At 37.3% G+C, this 16,129-nt stretch overlaps 1 protein-coding gene and 1 non-coding gene across 2 annotated transcripts; both read left to right on the top strand.

Annotated features, from left to right (window-relative positions):
- The first annotated feature begins 3,144 nt into the window (after positions 1-3,144).
- On the top strand, positions 3,145-3,226 carry TRNAS-AGA (transfer RNA serine (anticodon AGA)). Its single transcript has one exon. It is a non-coding gene; the product is annotated as a tRNA-Ser (tRNA).
- A 185-nt stretch (positions 3,227-3,411) lies between these two features.
- On the top strand, positions 3,412-10,558 carry CFAP418 (cilia and flagella associated protein 418). Its single transcript, XM_034422478.3, has 6 exons — positions 3,412-3,632; positions 4,305-4,401; positions 4,547-4,617; positions 6,250-6,315; positions 7,918-8,013; positions 8,829-10,558. The coding sequence occupies exons 1-6, from the start codon at positions 3,460-3,462 to the stop codon at positions 8,986-8,988; spliced, it is 663 nt and encodes a 220-aa protein (XP_034278369.1). The 5' UTR covers positions 3,412-3,459; the 3' UTR covers positions 8,989-10,558.
- The last annotated feature ends 5,571 nt before the right edge of the window (positions 10,559-16,129 follow it).

Below are 16,129 nucleotides of genomic sequence, written 5' to 3'. Positions count from 1 at the left end.
CACCCCACCTACCCGCTGGTCCCCATCCGCCTTCTGGAGGCCAGGGAGGCCTCCCCGGCTTCCAGACACACACACACACATAGACACACACCCACAAGCCCCTCATACACACCCCAAGGCAGCCACATCCCTTCACTATCCTGCTTTCCACCCTCAGGAGCATAACAAATTAAAGTTTAATTTGTCTGTATTGTTTGGACTGCTAAATTGGCCACACCCATCCAGTCACATGACCACCTAGCTATGCCCATCCAGCTAGTCTGGCCCCCGAACAGTCTGAGGGACCATGAATTGGCTCCCTGTTTAAAAAGTTTGAGGACCCCTGATATAGAGTGTCACAGGGAATATTGTGGCTTTCTTGACTCTGATCTACAAGGAAGTAAAAACAAAAAGCAGCCATATAGCTTTGAATATATAGCTTTGGCCACCATCTTTATATTTTATAACCTCTGAGACGACCTTGACTATTTATCTTGAAAACTGATCTGGCCCAATCCCTCTAGCATTATAACGAAATAAATGCTTAATAGTATCAGTGCGTATACAATAAACTGCACATGCATCATACACTTTGGGAGACTTCTTTCCCATTGCAACTAATATAAATTCTTGCAAAAGACAATAAAACTACAAGTTTTAGGGGAAAAACTATATTGACTGGGACCTGTGGCAGTTCTATAATTAAAATTGAGAGGAAAACTTATTTTTCAAGATTTGTCTTCATCTATAGCTGCTTCTGGAGGGACCAGTTTTGATTTGCCTCAGGAATTTCCTGCACCTTATAAACTGCAACTAAACTGTTGTATTGTAGAGAGCCAGTTTGGTCTAGTAGTTAAGGTACCATGCTAGAAACTGGGAGACTATGAGTTCTAGTCCTGCTTTAGCCATGAAAGCCAGCTGGATGATCTTGGGCCAGTCACTCTCTCTCCTCCAAATTCACCTAACAGGGTTGTTGTGAGGAAAATAGAAGGAGAAAGGTGTGTTGGATATGTTTGCTGCCTTGAGTTATTCGTAAAAAATAATTGGGATATAAATAAATACATAAAATAAATTCATAATTGTATTCATATTAAAAGGGAAAGATGGGTAGTTCTTCTTGCTTTATTTAAAGAACTGAACACGTCTTTCATAAGAGCAATTCAGGACCCAAATATGTTACATTATTAATATTTCTTTTACAAATTGCTTAAACAAGCTATTTAATCCACATAGATCAGGGGTGTCAAACTCAAGGCCTGGGGGGGCAGATCCAGCCCGCGGGGTGCTTAGATCTGGCCTGCGGGGCCGTCCTGGAAACAGCAAAGGACTGGCCTGCGGTGCCTCTGCCAGTGAAAATGGAGCTCCTGAGCTCCATTTTCACTGGCAGGGGGTTGCAGGAGGCCGGTGCAGCTGAAAACGGAGCTCAGAAGCCCATTTTCACTGGCAGAGCACTTGGGCCACCACAAGCGCCCCTGACATGAGTGACATCAAGCTGGTCACACCCACCCTGGCTATGCCCCCCCCAGCCCCCCGAGGTCAGACACAACTCTGATGTGGCTCACAATGAAATAGAGTTTGACACCCCTGACATAGATTATATCCTGTGCTGATTCTGTTTTGATTTTTTTTTAATTGCCTACAACCACAACTAAACTATTATGATTCTGAAAAGACAAATAGTAGTCTGGACAAGAAACCAGCGTATACCTGTTCTTCTGCTGAAGAAAAGGGGCCAGTTTAAGCACTGTGGTATGTTGCTCATAAGTATTTAATTTAACCTGGATTGCATCCAAATTTCCTTCTAATTTTATGTAGGAAAAAGAGTTGTTAGTATGTTAAACAATTCTTCTTTCAGCAATTGATCAGTGGTATGTTAGCAAAATATACCACATATTATAATTCTTCATTTCATAAAATGTTCTGATTGATCTGCAAGACAAATCAGAGACTTAAGTTATTGTTAAATGTTATTATATGAAATGTACTAAGTTAAAACATGTTCGTCACAATTTATTGGCTAAGCAAGCTACAACTCTAAATTTGGAACTGTTGTCACTTGACAGAAAATGAAACTATATAGTATTGCTTCTGATATTGCTAGTTGATTCTTTGGTGACCATTCACAATAATGAAAGTGATAATGCTCAGATGAAATCACTTATTCAAAATTCAGTTGCCAAGCACTTAGAAAAAGACATTTTTCTCTTATGTGCTACCAAATAACATGGATGTGTTTTTTCCTTCTGAGCCTGCATTTCCTTTTCCCTACTTGGTATCATCGACTAAGAAGAAACAGGCCAAAGAAAATAAATACAGTAATAGCATTTATATTAAATTACATACATACTATTAAGAGAAAAATACAGATCTTCCTGATGTTAATCTCCTGCAAATTATATGTGATGGACTAAATCAGTTAAAACTCACATTAAATAATCTTAGAGCATGAAAAAATTCTGGCCAGTGAGTGGCACTGTTGCCTGCAACTCAAATTTGTATCGAATAAATAAAAAGAGGTTATATGAAATGTGACAATCTCTTGGAACTCGCAAAAAAAGGGGGGGGGAGACAACCCAAAATAAAAATAAAATCACATCTGCTAAAATTATGACTGCAAAGCGTGATAAATATTGCCTTTAAAGGCATTCATTTATTAGTTCTACTAACTAGATCCCTTAGTATAAATGATGCATAAACATCCCATAGTAGAAATAGACCTTGAATGATATTAAACTGGCAGGGATTAATTTAAGTACTTTTTGAAAATGCCCCTCTAAACTCAATGAAGCTTAAGATCACTTGGTTTTAGCTTCTCACCCAAAACAAATTGAATAATTATAAAATGAAAGAAAAGTGCAAATATACAATCTGCTAAAACCCTTCTTTTTAAATCAAACGCCGCGGAAAAGAAAGCAAGTCGAGTATAAGTGTCTCAAAGCGTAAAAAGTTGGAAACAATCACATACAAAACCAATTCAAGTAAACAGCAAGATGTTAATAGCATTTTATAATTGCTATTTATGAAAAACTAAACACTCTTCCTTCCCGCGACTGCTAGAAAACATTTGCACCGCTGTCCCGCGGCCTGTTAAATGTGACGTCATTACAGTGGAGCCGCAACGCAGGACGAGCTCAGTTGTGCCGGGAAAAAATGCATTTACGTTCTGTAGTCGTGGCCGAGTGGTTAAGGCGATGGACTAGAAATCCATTGGGGTCTCCCCGCGCAGGTTCGAATCCTGCCGACTACGGGAATAATTATTTTGACAGGAGAGAAAAAAAGCAGTTCAGATCCATTTTCGGCATGCAATGAAAATCGTTCTTTATGCTTTCCTTTATTAACCCGGGTTTTTTTTGAGGGGGGGGGAACCAGGCCAGGAGGGGGCGCGGCCAACATGCGCGCGGCTTTCCTCCCCGCCTACAATTCGTTACCGTGGCGACGGGAACAGCGCGCCAGCGCGCGACTCGCGGGGACTAGTTTAAGATGGCGGACGACCTAGATGCGTTGCTGGACGAGGTAGAGAACAAATTTTGTCGTCTCTCGAGGCGGGACTGCTCGGAACGGCTCCGAGCCAGCCAGAGTCGGAAAAGGGACCGCTTTCTCGAGAAGGAAGAAGAGGCGGAAGCAGAGGCAGCCGCGGCGGGGGAGAGGGCCAGGTGAGCAGTGCGCATGCTCCAGCCTTCCCCCCTCTCTCCCGAGTCCCCACCTCCTCGCTGGCTGAGGCTAAGAGGAAAAGACAGGTTGCAAAGGGACTGGAACGACACTTTCGGTGCCTCAGCGACGCCGTCCCCAACCTGGCACCCTCCAGGTGGGTTGACCTATGATTCCCAATCCGCTCTCGACACATCGAAGGCCCAGGCAATGGAAGGAGGACTTCCCTATGTAATGCATATTATTCTAAACCTTGTAAGTTTCACTGTAAGTGTCTGTGGAGATTCTCAATCATCCAGGTACCTGGGTATTACATGTACCTAGGTGTATACTATATGAATAAACTTTATTTTACTGAGTATACTCTATTTTAGACTCATAAAGTGTACAGTATGAGTCTGAAGTACAGGTGTTGTGTTCACAACATTCAAATTGTTGACATTTTCTTTTCCACGTTTCTTTAATTTTTATCCTCCCTAAACTATTGAGGACTTCTGAAAAATCTCAAAAATCTTGCAGCCTTTTTTATTGAATTATGATTAACTCTTAAATAAAGGTATTATTAAATAAAGTATCTTAAATAAAGGGTTTTTTTTTTCCCTGAGGGGCACATTTGGTATGACTTCTATTTATTTATTTTTTACCAACTAATGCTTCTCTTCCATTTTCGTCTTTAGATTTACCAAAATATTGACAAAAGGAGCCAGTGAAGAAGAGGACATAGATGAAATAATTAAGGATATAGATGAAAGTACTTATATCAGAAATTTCACAGTAAGTAAATCTCTGAGAAAAGAAAAACATTGGTCAATCAGAGTCAGCAGGGGCTCTGGTGTGGTATTTTTTCTCTAACCCTTCACCTGTTCCCTATAATTATGCAACTTGTTAACTGGTCCTTTGTTCTCTTTGTTTTTGTTAGAAACAAACACCTAGATTATTCAACTCAGCATCTGAAAATAACAATACTTCTATTCAAATCCATGGTAAGAAGTAAGTAAGATTTACAACTAAATAAATAATGTTTAGTTAATGGCTAACTTAAATTTCATTGCATTGGCAGTCAGTCAAGAAAGAGATGTTGGGTTGGATCCATAAATAATTACACTTCGATTCCATCCATTATTGTTGCATCTCTTTTGCAACAATCGTATGCATAAGCATTCAAAACTGAATAAGCAAAGCAATAGAATATGTGAAAGGAAATGAAAATGGGAAACGTGGTTATTCCAGCTATATATAATCTAAATTGCAGTCACTCCATCTTCCCATAAGCATGCTGGATAAAAATAAAAATCTGGAGAAAAGGGTGACAAATTAGATGTCTGGGGGGATGGATGGACTGATGATAATCTTATATGTGGAAATAAATTTTATTATGAGTGGTGGAATTTCCACTATAAAATATACCTGGCTTTACAACAGTAAGTTCGGGTGAGTTCAGTGGAATCATTCTCAGATAATTATGCAGCTTCAGTTACAGTAGACCGGAAAACACAGAGTCATTTGGAATTTTGAAACTGTTGCAGATACTTTCACAAAATAGTTGCAATTGTGGCTGCATCCATCCTTACAACATCCATATAGCAGAAGGCAAAGGATTAAACTGTAGCCACTCATCTTTTTATTTTCTAAGAGTGCCTCTAGTTTTTATATGGGGCCTAGAGACTTTGTGAAAATACAAGCCAAGGGTAGCATATTGGCTTATAGCATCCCAGCTTCCTGTTCATGTTTTTAAAACTAAGAGCATCATAGACATTTAAGGAAAACAAGATTCAGTGGGCATAAAGAATGTGCCAGCAGACATGCTTTTTCTTTGAGGTGTCAGCTGGGGAACCAGATGACAAATAGATCAAGAGCTATTGGTAGATTGTTGGATGATCTAAATGGATCTATAAATTTATTTATTTATTTATTTAAAAAAACCTGATTCCTACTTGTTTGAATCATGACAACAACAAAATGACTCAACTTCTGAAATTATACAGTTAAATGTATACAGTGAAAAGGAGGAATAACAAAAGGATTTTGTCTGGAAGCGTATTATGAATTTAGTTCAATTCTAATTTTCAAAATATTGTGCTTGAGCTTAGTTGCAAATAATTATATCTTATTCTGATAAATATATGTTCTAGAACATTCCCAGAAGTTCCTGTAAATTAAGAGACTGATCACCCTTAAGGTTGGTCAGATTCAGTAGAAAATATGAATTTTGGGCATGAACTGAAGGCAGTAAAAGAAGGCTCTATTAGGTTTTTCCATACAATAGTTCCAAACATATGAACCAGCAAAAATCACAACACCTTATTAATCAATCTAATCTGAATCCAGCTCTGCATCCCTGAAAGTTTTCTAAGTGCTCATATCATTTATTATTTCAGCTGTGCTTGATATTTTATAACTAGTTTAATTTCATAATGTAATCTTCATAATATTATTTGGTGATTAATGGGCCTTTTTTTGCTTTTCATAAATAAACATAAACTTATTCTGATTTACCATGCTTTATCATTCTTCCAAGCTTTTGAAAAGTTTTCCCTATTTGCTATGATAATAAAGCCTAAGAAATAAAGTGTTTATAATGTGACTGTAGTTTTTAAACACTCCTAATTTTAATTTTGGTAGATGTTGCCCAGTATACCTTGGTGGAAGCACTGCACCACATGGTATTGGAACAAATATTTCACAGAGGTATGATGTCTTTTTTAATACTGCCAATCATGTTAATTCTCACAACATGAAGGAATCTAGGTGCTGTTTCTATTGAGTTTGCACATTAATCACCTAATGTAATCTAGAGCAGGGATGGACAGAGGTTAGTGTTGCAGCACTGGAAAACTCCAGAACTGGTTCCCAAATGCTGCTTTAGCAGAGCTTTTTTAGAATTTTGTGGCCTTCGTGATGATTATGGATCTGGCATAATTTTATTCCCATGCATATAGTGGAACACACCCTCAATTTAGCTTTTGCCTCAACTTGAGGAGATACGGCCTGGATATTAGAGAAATTTTACTTACTGTAGTGTCAATGGCTAGACCATCCTGTGATAAAGTCAAATGGTGTCTGCAATGTAAGTCTCAGTGGCAGAGACCAATTACCCTCAGGCCTTTTTTTTTTATTTATTTATTTATATGCCACCCTTCTCCGGAGACTCAGGGCAGCTTACAATGTGTTAAGCAATAGCCTTCATACTTTTGTATATTTTATACAAAGTCAGCTTATTGCCCCCACAAACTGGGTCCTCATTTAACCTACCTTAGAAAGGATGGAAGGCTGAGTCAACCTTGAGCCTGGTGAGATTCGAACTTACAGTAATTGCAGACAGCTGGTGTTAATCACAATGCTTTTAGTCTGCTGAGCCACCAGGCCTTGTTGTCTCAATTCAGGACCTGGTTTTGGGATAGATTCATGTATGATCTCCCAACAGAATGTGGGAAAGGAATAGATTTTGTTTGATCTTCCAGAAAGTATAGAGTGATGGTGCCTCTCCGGAAACGTTGTGGATTTTCAGGCTGAATATCACCAATATGTGGATAACACTTATCGCTACACCTGAATCAGGACAGACTGTGCACATCCTGAACCAATATCTACAGACATTGTGTGTGGTAAATGTGTGTCTTTGAACTGAGACTGAAACCTGACAAGATGATGACTTTGTTTATGAGTAGTTCCTGAGTTTTGGAATCGGAAGTTTAAATATTTTAAATGGGATCATCCTCCTTCAAAAAGAATGTATATTTAGTTTTGGAGTACCTACCGGTAAATCATAATTATTGGAGAGCCAACTGACCTCAATAGCTATATAAATACCTCGCAGGAAGAGGATGTACTTGTCCCCCAAAGACTAAGCTACTTCCAGTCCAAATCTGTCCAATGTCTTTATTAAAGAGCCTTGGTAGTACAGTGGTCTAAGGCACCCTGTTATTAAGCTGGTTATTAAGACCAGCTGCCTGCAATTACTGCAGGTTCGAATCTCGCCAAGGCTCAAGGTTGACTCAGCCTTCCATCCTTTCTAAGGTAGGTAAATTGAGGACCCAGTTATGGGGGCAATAAGCTGACTTTGTATAAATATACAAAAGGATGAAGGCTATTGCTGAGCACATTGTAAGCCGCCCTGAGTCTCTGGAGAAGGGCGGCATATAAATCAAATTTTTAAAAAAATTGATTAACCAATGAAAAAAGGAAAAGTTAACTGAAAAACAGTTGTTCAACATTTCAAACTACTGTAATGGAGGCCTCAAATTCTTTTTAAATAAACCAGTGACATTTGTGTTTTCTTTCTTTCAATAGAACTTGTGATCAGTTACGTTGCACTGCATGTGACTTCCGTGTTTTGCATTATAATGACTATCAATGGGATAAATCATGTGATTACCTCTTTTTTAGGTAAGTATTATGGATAATATTATCAGGGGTTCTAAGTTTTTTCCCACTGTAAGTTTATTGGTAGGTTATGTCAAATTATTTTTTTTCATACAACATATTTTAGCACAGATATTTCCCCTTCTCTCTTGTGGGCAAGATAAATGAACATTTTTTATTATGGTTCTCATGTCATGTTTGGTTTTGCTTGTTTGCAATCCTAAACACATTTACAGCACTAGACTCTAATTTCCATCAAGTAGTAAGAGAGATTTTTTTAAGGATATCTGGTAATGATTAAATCATAAATACATAGAGAAATCATTCCTATAATATAATGTCAGAATTATATATGTACAATGGCATAGGGTTACTATTTTTAATATGCAGGACCTGATAAAGAATTTTCCCACTTTCAGAACATCTGGTATGAAATACTGATTTTATATCAATAATTTTCCATTGAAAGAACAAGGGAGGAATTTTGGTCTTCATCCAGGTGATGAAACCGTTGGCCAGACCACCTGGGGTTGTCGTGAGTTGCTAGTTCTGCAACATCTAAAGGTCTTTCTGCTTTGCAAAGAAAGAGCAGGTCCCTCCCCATTGCAACTTCTTTGCATGCATAAACACACATATAAACAATAGTACTTCTGGACAGTAGCAATGATTCCAGAATCAACTGCAATCAAACAGGATCAAAGTCAGAAGTTGATAGAACTGGGGATTCACACCCTTTGTGTGAATGAAAGTACTTTTACACAGTGGCTCTTTTATTCTAAGGAATGATATTTTGAAACCATGCAGAATTTCAGTTGAAATAAAATGTTCTTAATTCTTAGGAATAACATGCCTGAATTCAGCAAGTTGAAATCAAAGATGCTAATGAAGAAGGGATCACGGGCCTATGCCTGCCAATGCACTTGGAGATCTATAGATGAATTAACAGATCTCACTATGGACCGACAGCTCCGTTGGGTTTGTAGCAAACATATTGGCTGATGTTGGCTTGCTTTCTGCAGTATCCACATCTGTATGAAAACCATCTGTTCATTGCTTGGCATCGTGTAGGGTGCACCAAGGATGTTCTATGTAGATCTTACTGCTGTTCCAGTATAAAGTGAGCACTTTGCCTCATAAATCTACTAATTTGGTTACACCTGCCCAGAGGCTTCACTTCTAATTGCTGATAGAACCAAGCTATCATAGGAAAATGGTTTTAGTTAAATGTTACGTTGATAAAGGTCTTTGGATTTGTTAGTTCCTTCAATGAATACCAACAAAAGAATAATAAAACTGAAAAGAAAGAAAGGACATGAAATAAAATATAATTATTTGACTAGAGCATTAGTTTAATATAAAAAATCTGTTATGGTGTCTGAGATTTAAAATATTCAGGCACAATATATTTCGAAGGAGATTCTGACGATTCTGCTTTTATCCAGCTGTTGTTATAATCAAATTAATGCAAACCTGCAGTATTATCCTAAAACTTGTACAGGATCAGAAGCAAATTATGCAATTAAAATACAATAGGCTAGTTGAAACTGACAAGACACGATAGCTCAAAAATTCTGAAAAGCATAATTGCTAGATACAAATCATATTCATAATGTTGTTTCAGTGCATAGGCACATGGAGTAAACCCCACTGGCACTTGCTGCAAAGTAAACGTGTTGAATTGGGCTATACAATGTTTATGCTCATCTCAGTATCTGGCCATCTTGCAAAGTTTTTCTAGTCATGAGCATCATTAGTAGCCAAAAGGTTTTCTGAAATAATATTTTGAATCAGCTATTCTTCTTTGTGAAACGTACAAGTATGCATAAAATTAGATGGAGGATGACTTCGTTTTACAATTCCTATACAGCATTTAAGCTAATCACATTTGAGTGTCTTGATTAAAAATCAAAATATTATACAAAGGTTGTCATGACTTACCGTATCTGTTTTCCTCTTCTGAAAAAAATAATTGCATCATGATTTACCGAGTTGTATTGACCTAATGTGTCCTAAATGTAATTATTGTTTAAATATTATTTTTTTCAACTTATAATATGTCACATCATCCAGTAATATGTTCAGTTATTTTTCTGTGGCACTGAAAATTTAGAAATGGATTTCAATTTAAAGATTTATAGCACGCCAATAGTACACAAAATGACTGAACTAACATTACGCTAAAACAATAGTTATTGTTCATTATCAGAAACACATTAAATACAAATAGATGCCATTGATTTCAGCTTTTTTTAATAATATCCAATACATTTAGAATTATATCAATAATTTTGGTATTGTAATACAAATTAAACAAATAAAAAATGTTTAGAATCATAATACAAATAAATTAATAGTTAAAACTACAACATGGAAATCAGCCCCCGTCAGATTTTTTTTCTGTAATGCTACAATAATTAAAGCATATTCTTGGTATTTACAACTAAAATTATTTTGTTTTTATCAGTTGCTTAATTCATTTTTGTTTATTTATGATACAGTATTACTTAGATTATAGAATGTTCTATATAATTGCACTATTAATAATAAAATAATAATACAGATAATACAATACCTGGTCATATGTCACTTTTTTCAGTGCCATGTTGTAATGTCACACAGTCACTAAACCCGTGGTTGTAAGTTGAGAACATAGTATGTATAGATGCTTCTAATCTTGGGGTGGGGGTTGTAAGGGCCTCTCATGGTGTTAATGGGGCAGATGTGGAGGCAAAGTATGGTAAATATATGGGCTTGTGGCAGAGACTGGTTCTCATGTTGGCATCATCCTGTTGTTTTTGTTGCTTATAAGAATCTACACCAGATTGAAAGGTGTATGTGTTCAGGTATGGGCCTACCACCTAGTCCCTGAGAAAGTGCAATGTCATTGTCCAATATGGATTGTAACTTATTAATAATGGGTTTAAGTAGCTTGAGCAGTGAACTGTAGATAACAAGAAGTGGTGTTCTGTTTCTGTTGTTTGGCTTTTAATAGTTCATCCTTGGGAATTGATGTAGCTGTTTTGATTTGTCCGTTAATCTCCTTAGGAAAACAGTTTTCTAAATGCCTGGTTTAATTCCCTCAGTTGAGCTTCTCTGACAAATGAGTCAGAACAAATCTCTTTGTAGCATAGAGCCTGAGCACAGATAATTTGATGGTGTGTTCCAGATAGAAACTGAAAATGTTTAGGTATGCATGTCAGTCTGTATGTTTCCTTTATAACATGGTATTTATGTCACCATTATGTGGTTTTTGATAACATCAAGGAAATGGACTTGTTCCACACACAGATCTAGGCTAAGGTTGATGGCAGGATAGAAATTCAAGTCACGATGGAATTTGATGAGGGATTCATTTCCATGGGTCCAGTTGATGAAAGTCTAACCAGTAAAGTAATAAAGAGGCTTCACTAAATCTAGCAAAATAGAAGTAATAAAATAATAGAATTACCAAAGATACTGTACATATTTCATATTGCGAGATTCCACCTTCTTCTCCCCTAACCCATTTCTCCAATTTTAATCACGTTCATATTAGTTCATTTGTAAATTTTAGTTGCCCATCTCCCCCCAAAGGGCAACAGACCACAATATCCTTTGTTCTTCAATTGCTGTTGGAAATAAAAAAGAACAGATGCCATTTAGCAGTAATTTTTCAAGTAAGTTTAAGATTTAGGAAAGGAAACAGTCCATTTTGAGTACAGTTGCTGAGAGAAAGATTCTTTATTCAAAGATGTATGGAATATATATATTTATGTATGCGTTTATTTTTACAGACAGGTAAAAATAGCATATTTCCTTCATAATGCAGCACAGGTAGTCCTCAACTAATGACCACAATTAGGACCAGAATCTTGGACGTTGAGTGAAGGGCTCATTAAATGAGATGTCATGTGACCACTTTGCTCAATAACCACAGTCATGTCACTCGCAGTTTTGGTTCTAAGCAATCTCACAGGTCATTAAGCAGATTAAGTTTCAGTTAAGGGAGATGGGGGGGGATTGGATACAGGCTATGCGCAAGTTGGGGTGCTGCTGCATTGGCCAACTATCCAGATCACCAGTGCCCTATTTTCCTTTCTTTTCTCCAGCTGTTGGCAAACATGCCCAGCCTATGCAAGGCACAGCCTTCTTCCCGCAGTTACGCCACACCATTCTCACGATCCATTAGAAAACTCCTTCCAATTGCACAATTTGAAGAAGGAGGCATCTGAAGCACGATGAGCATGGAGCCCACTCTTCTGGTGCTTCAGAAGCCTTTTTCTCCAAATGTTTCCTTTTCCTGATGTTCTGGTTACTGCAGTGCATTTGTGTTCATCTGAATAATGTTCCTACACAGTTCGTCTTGTGGGAAGCTGGGTTGTTACTTTAGTAATGGAACATTTGTTTAGTGTGTGTTGTTTTTCTACAGACCTGAGTTTCTGATTTACTATCATTTTCCTTTGCTGATGGGATCATCCAGGAAGGGTAGCGTATTGCTGTTTTATTCTTCCCTTGTGAATTTTATTCCTTTGAAGATATTGTAGATAGTTTCATGTGGTTGGTCTAGTTATCATCTACATACTGGATCCATACTTTTGGTTGTATGTGTGGGAGTGCTCTAGTTTCTAGATGCTGCATTACATTCTCTGCTGTGAGCCCTGAGCATGGTGATTCCATGAGCATTCCTCTGATCTGTTGGTATATTCGTATATTTGTCCATTGATCTGAAAGTAGGTGGGTGAAGCAGAGGTTGATGGCTTCCTTGATTCCATTAAATTTTAAAGTCGATGAGGTCCCTGATTCTGGGCAGCACATTTAAAAGGAAAATAATGTTCCTGTAGAGGGCAGTCTTATCCTGAATTTGATCTACTGTACTTCATTTTCAGTATAATTGGAGTTCCACCCTGAAGCCAGGGTTTCTCAAACTGTCAGGTTAATATGAATACAGCATTACGCATTCAGGATTTTTGTAAGACAAATATGTCAAACACATTACCCAGTCTACCTGCCAGAATTATTATGGGATATAATTGAGAAGGGAATAACACGTATCCTGCCTTGAACCCCTGGAGGAATAATTAGATACATATAAACATAGGGAATAAATAATTTTATAACCAGAATAATATAACATAGAACAGAAAATATCAATGTAGTTTAAAGTGAATGAGTCCTCATTTTCTGCTACAATACTCTTCACTTAATGCTTATTTCTTCAAAGTTTTTTTTTTTAAATTAATCTGTAAGAATTAAATTAGCTCTTCCATTCACTAAGCACTAGAAATCACTGGTAGCTTTCCACAGAGTGCCTCCCTCCCCACCCCCCACCCCTAGTAACTTTGCAACAGATAAAACAGATTTGGGAGGAAAGGAGGAAGCATGAGATGGTCTCTCTGAATAAGTCACAAGCAATTTTCTGTATTGGAGACAATACAGAAGCTTGATGGATTTAGACTTTGCATACATTCCAGCGCAAATATATTTAAATCTTTTGAAATTGGTGAGCACAGTGCATTAATTGAACTATCCTCTTTGCCATAGTAGGGGAAATCTGAAAATTATTAGTAAGTAATAATTCTTTAGTAAGCAATTCACTTAAGAGGATGGCAGAATTTTGTTTATTGAAACAGAAAACAAGTCCGCACAGCAGCAGCATTCATGAGGGACCAGTCCGAATTTCACATCCCCAAGTCCTTCATCAAATAACTATACTTACCCAGGCCCGAAGAAACCCTCAGGAAGGTGGTGATCCTTATGTAAAAAAACAAATTGTTCCACAGAAATGGGGACAGCGTAGACTACAGGATCCCTACAGTGGCTCTTTCTTTGGGATTGGATCATCAAAAGGCTTTCTCTCCCTGATTTAATTCCAGAATCATTTCAGATTAGGCCATGTTGGAAATATCCAGACATTGAGGTAAGATCTTTAAAGATCATAACCAGCAATTTAAACTCTGCCTAGAAGATGACTAACCATCGGTGCTTCTTGAGTAGAGATATTAACATCAGGAAAGGTAGGCGCACCCATAGCCACCTTGGCAGTGTGTGTTGAGCCATTTGCAGATAGTTTCAAGAGCAACCCCACAAAGAAGAAATTGTAGTAATCCAACCCTGAGGGCATGAATGTCTATGTACTGTACTTCCTGATTAAAGAAAGGACACAACTCGAACATCAGATATAATTGTCCAAAGGCTCTCCTTGGCCATAGTTTCCTCTTACTGCTGAAACTGTGAGCTGTTAATGGATCATCTTAAGATTTAAAAGGCTTTCTATGTGTAGCATGTTAAAAGAAAACAAACACAAATCGTATAGAGGATATGAATATAGACTATTCTTCAAATAGTCAACTATTTTGTGATAAAATAAAATGAAATTTGGCCTCAGATGATGCATTAAGATCTTGTGACTGATGCAACACAGAGAAACTCTGAACATTCCTGAGCTAAGTGTGCAAATAAATAACGGATAATATTTATGGGTCAGGGTTGAAATGAGGGGTCCTTGGTGCTTTCTGAGCTTGGTTGTTTTCTTGCAGATGTTTCACGACCCAATCTAGGTAACATTATCAGTGCCCTGATGTTATCTAATTTGGGTAATGAAATGTCTGCAAGAAAACAACCACCAAGTTCCCTTCAAACTACAAACCAGCTTAAAAACAAAACTACAAAGAGACCACAAAACTCTCAGCCAAGTCCTGTACTTATTGCTTCTGACTCTCTTTTTCCCTATTCTTTATCCATCAGCATTATTGCTATTTTCCGGGTTTCTTTTTTTAAACTGAACAGAGCTGGTTCTATTAATAGTTGCTCTTTTTCAGTTCAGAGTTGCTCTTTGTGATTAAGGGTGTGTTTAATTTAATGGTCAAATGTGGAGCTACACTTTAACTGTCAGACCACAAGACACAGTAAAAACCAGTTTGTGGTCACTCCATAGCCTGCTTTGTGCCTAAAAAATTGTGTGTGTACTTACAAGAGGCAACTCTATAGCCCTCAAAATAATTCTGAAATCCATTTTCAAGCCAGAAGCTTGGATTCCTGCTGACAGTAATCTTGTTCTCCAGAAATCCACTATGGGAAGAGGAACAGTTTTAGAAAATAAGAGAAAAAGGAGCAATGATGCTTACATTTTCATCTTGTCCTTATCATCATTATATAGCTTTCAACAGATTCCCCCTGGGATAATAGGGATATCTGTATTTCGGCTAATGGGCAAGGGTAGAATTTTTTTAAAAAATTAGACATTTTAGAAAGAGACTATAAAGACAAAAATAATAAAAGTAAAATATATATAAAGACATCTAAAATGTTGGAATTAGTTTTCCAATATATCATTAATTATGAGTTATATAATCTGTTATATTGCTTTAAAAACTTTTAAAAACCTAGTAATTACTATTAGGTCAAAACATCAAGATGCGATTGCAAAATTGAAGCCCTGTTCCTTTTTAATGGGTATTACCAATATAGATGAAAAAGGGATGGGCTTTAATTAGGCAATCATTAGGCTTTTCTGAATGTTTTAAGTTCCCCACCCCAATACCCTCGGGTAGTGTCAGAGTAAATCAAATCTAGGCACGTTTTATGCCTGAACGCATATACGCACAAACCCACACAACACAAACATGCATGTTAATTTTTGCTACATTGGGCAATTATTAACGGGAGAATCTTCTTTTTGTTCTTGGGCTACAAGCAATCCGCAATTTCTCCCAAGAGATGTGATGCGATTCAAGCTGGAAAACAACCTCTCCACCCTTGTGGCTTGATTCCTGTTTCAGCAAAGAATGAAGGGTGTGTGTATGGGAGGGGGAGGGGTGTTATCTGCCAATGTAAGATTGGTTTGCACATTGTGTTAAACACTGATATGGAGAAATGAGAATTTTTTGCAAAAGCCCTGTGGCATTCAGGAATGCGGCATATGTTCCAAAAGTTTCAGTATTCAAATCCACAAAAAAAGAAAAAAAAGAAAAAGAAAACCTCTTGAGTTTAGCAAGCCAGAAACAATCAATGTGGGATCTTTGCCTGAACAGGAGCTCTGATTTCAACCTCCAAAATGTTTTGCTTCTTTTATTATTTTTTATATGCCGCCCTTCTCTGGAGACTCAGGGCGGCTTACAATGCATTAAGCAATAGCCTTCATACTTTTGTATATTTTATACAG

Source organism: Pantherophis guttatus, chromosome 3 (assembly GCF_059756535.1).
Source record: "Pantherophis guttatus breed Tessera chromosome 3, ASM5975653v1, whole genome shotgun sequence".
Taxonomy (NCBI): domain Eukaryota; kingdom Metazoa; phylum Chordata; class Lepidosauria; order Squamata; family Colubridae; genus Pantherophis; species Pantherophis guttatus.
Note: the sequence above shows the minus strand (reverse complement) of the source record. Positions and strands in the feature narration are given on the sequence as shown.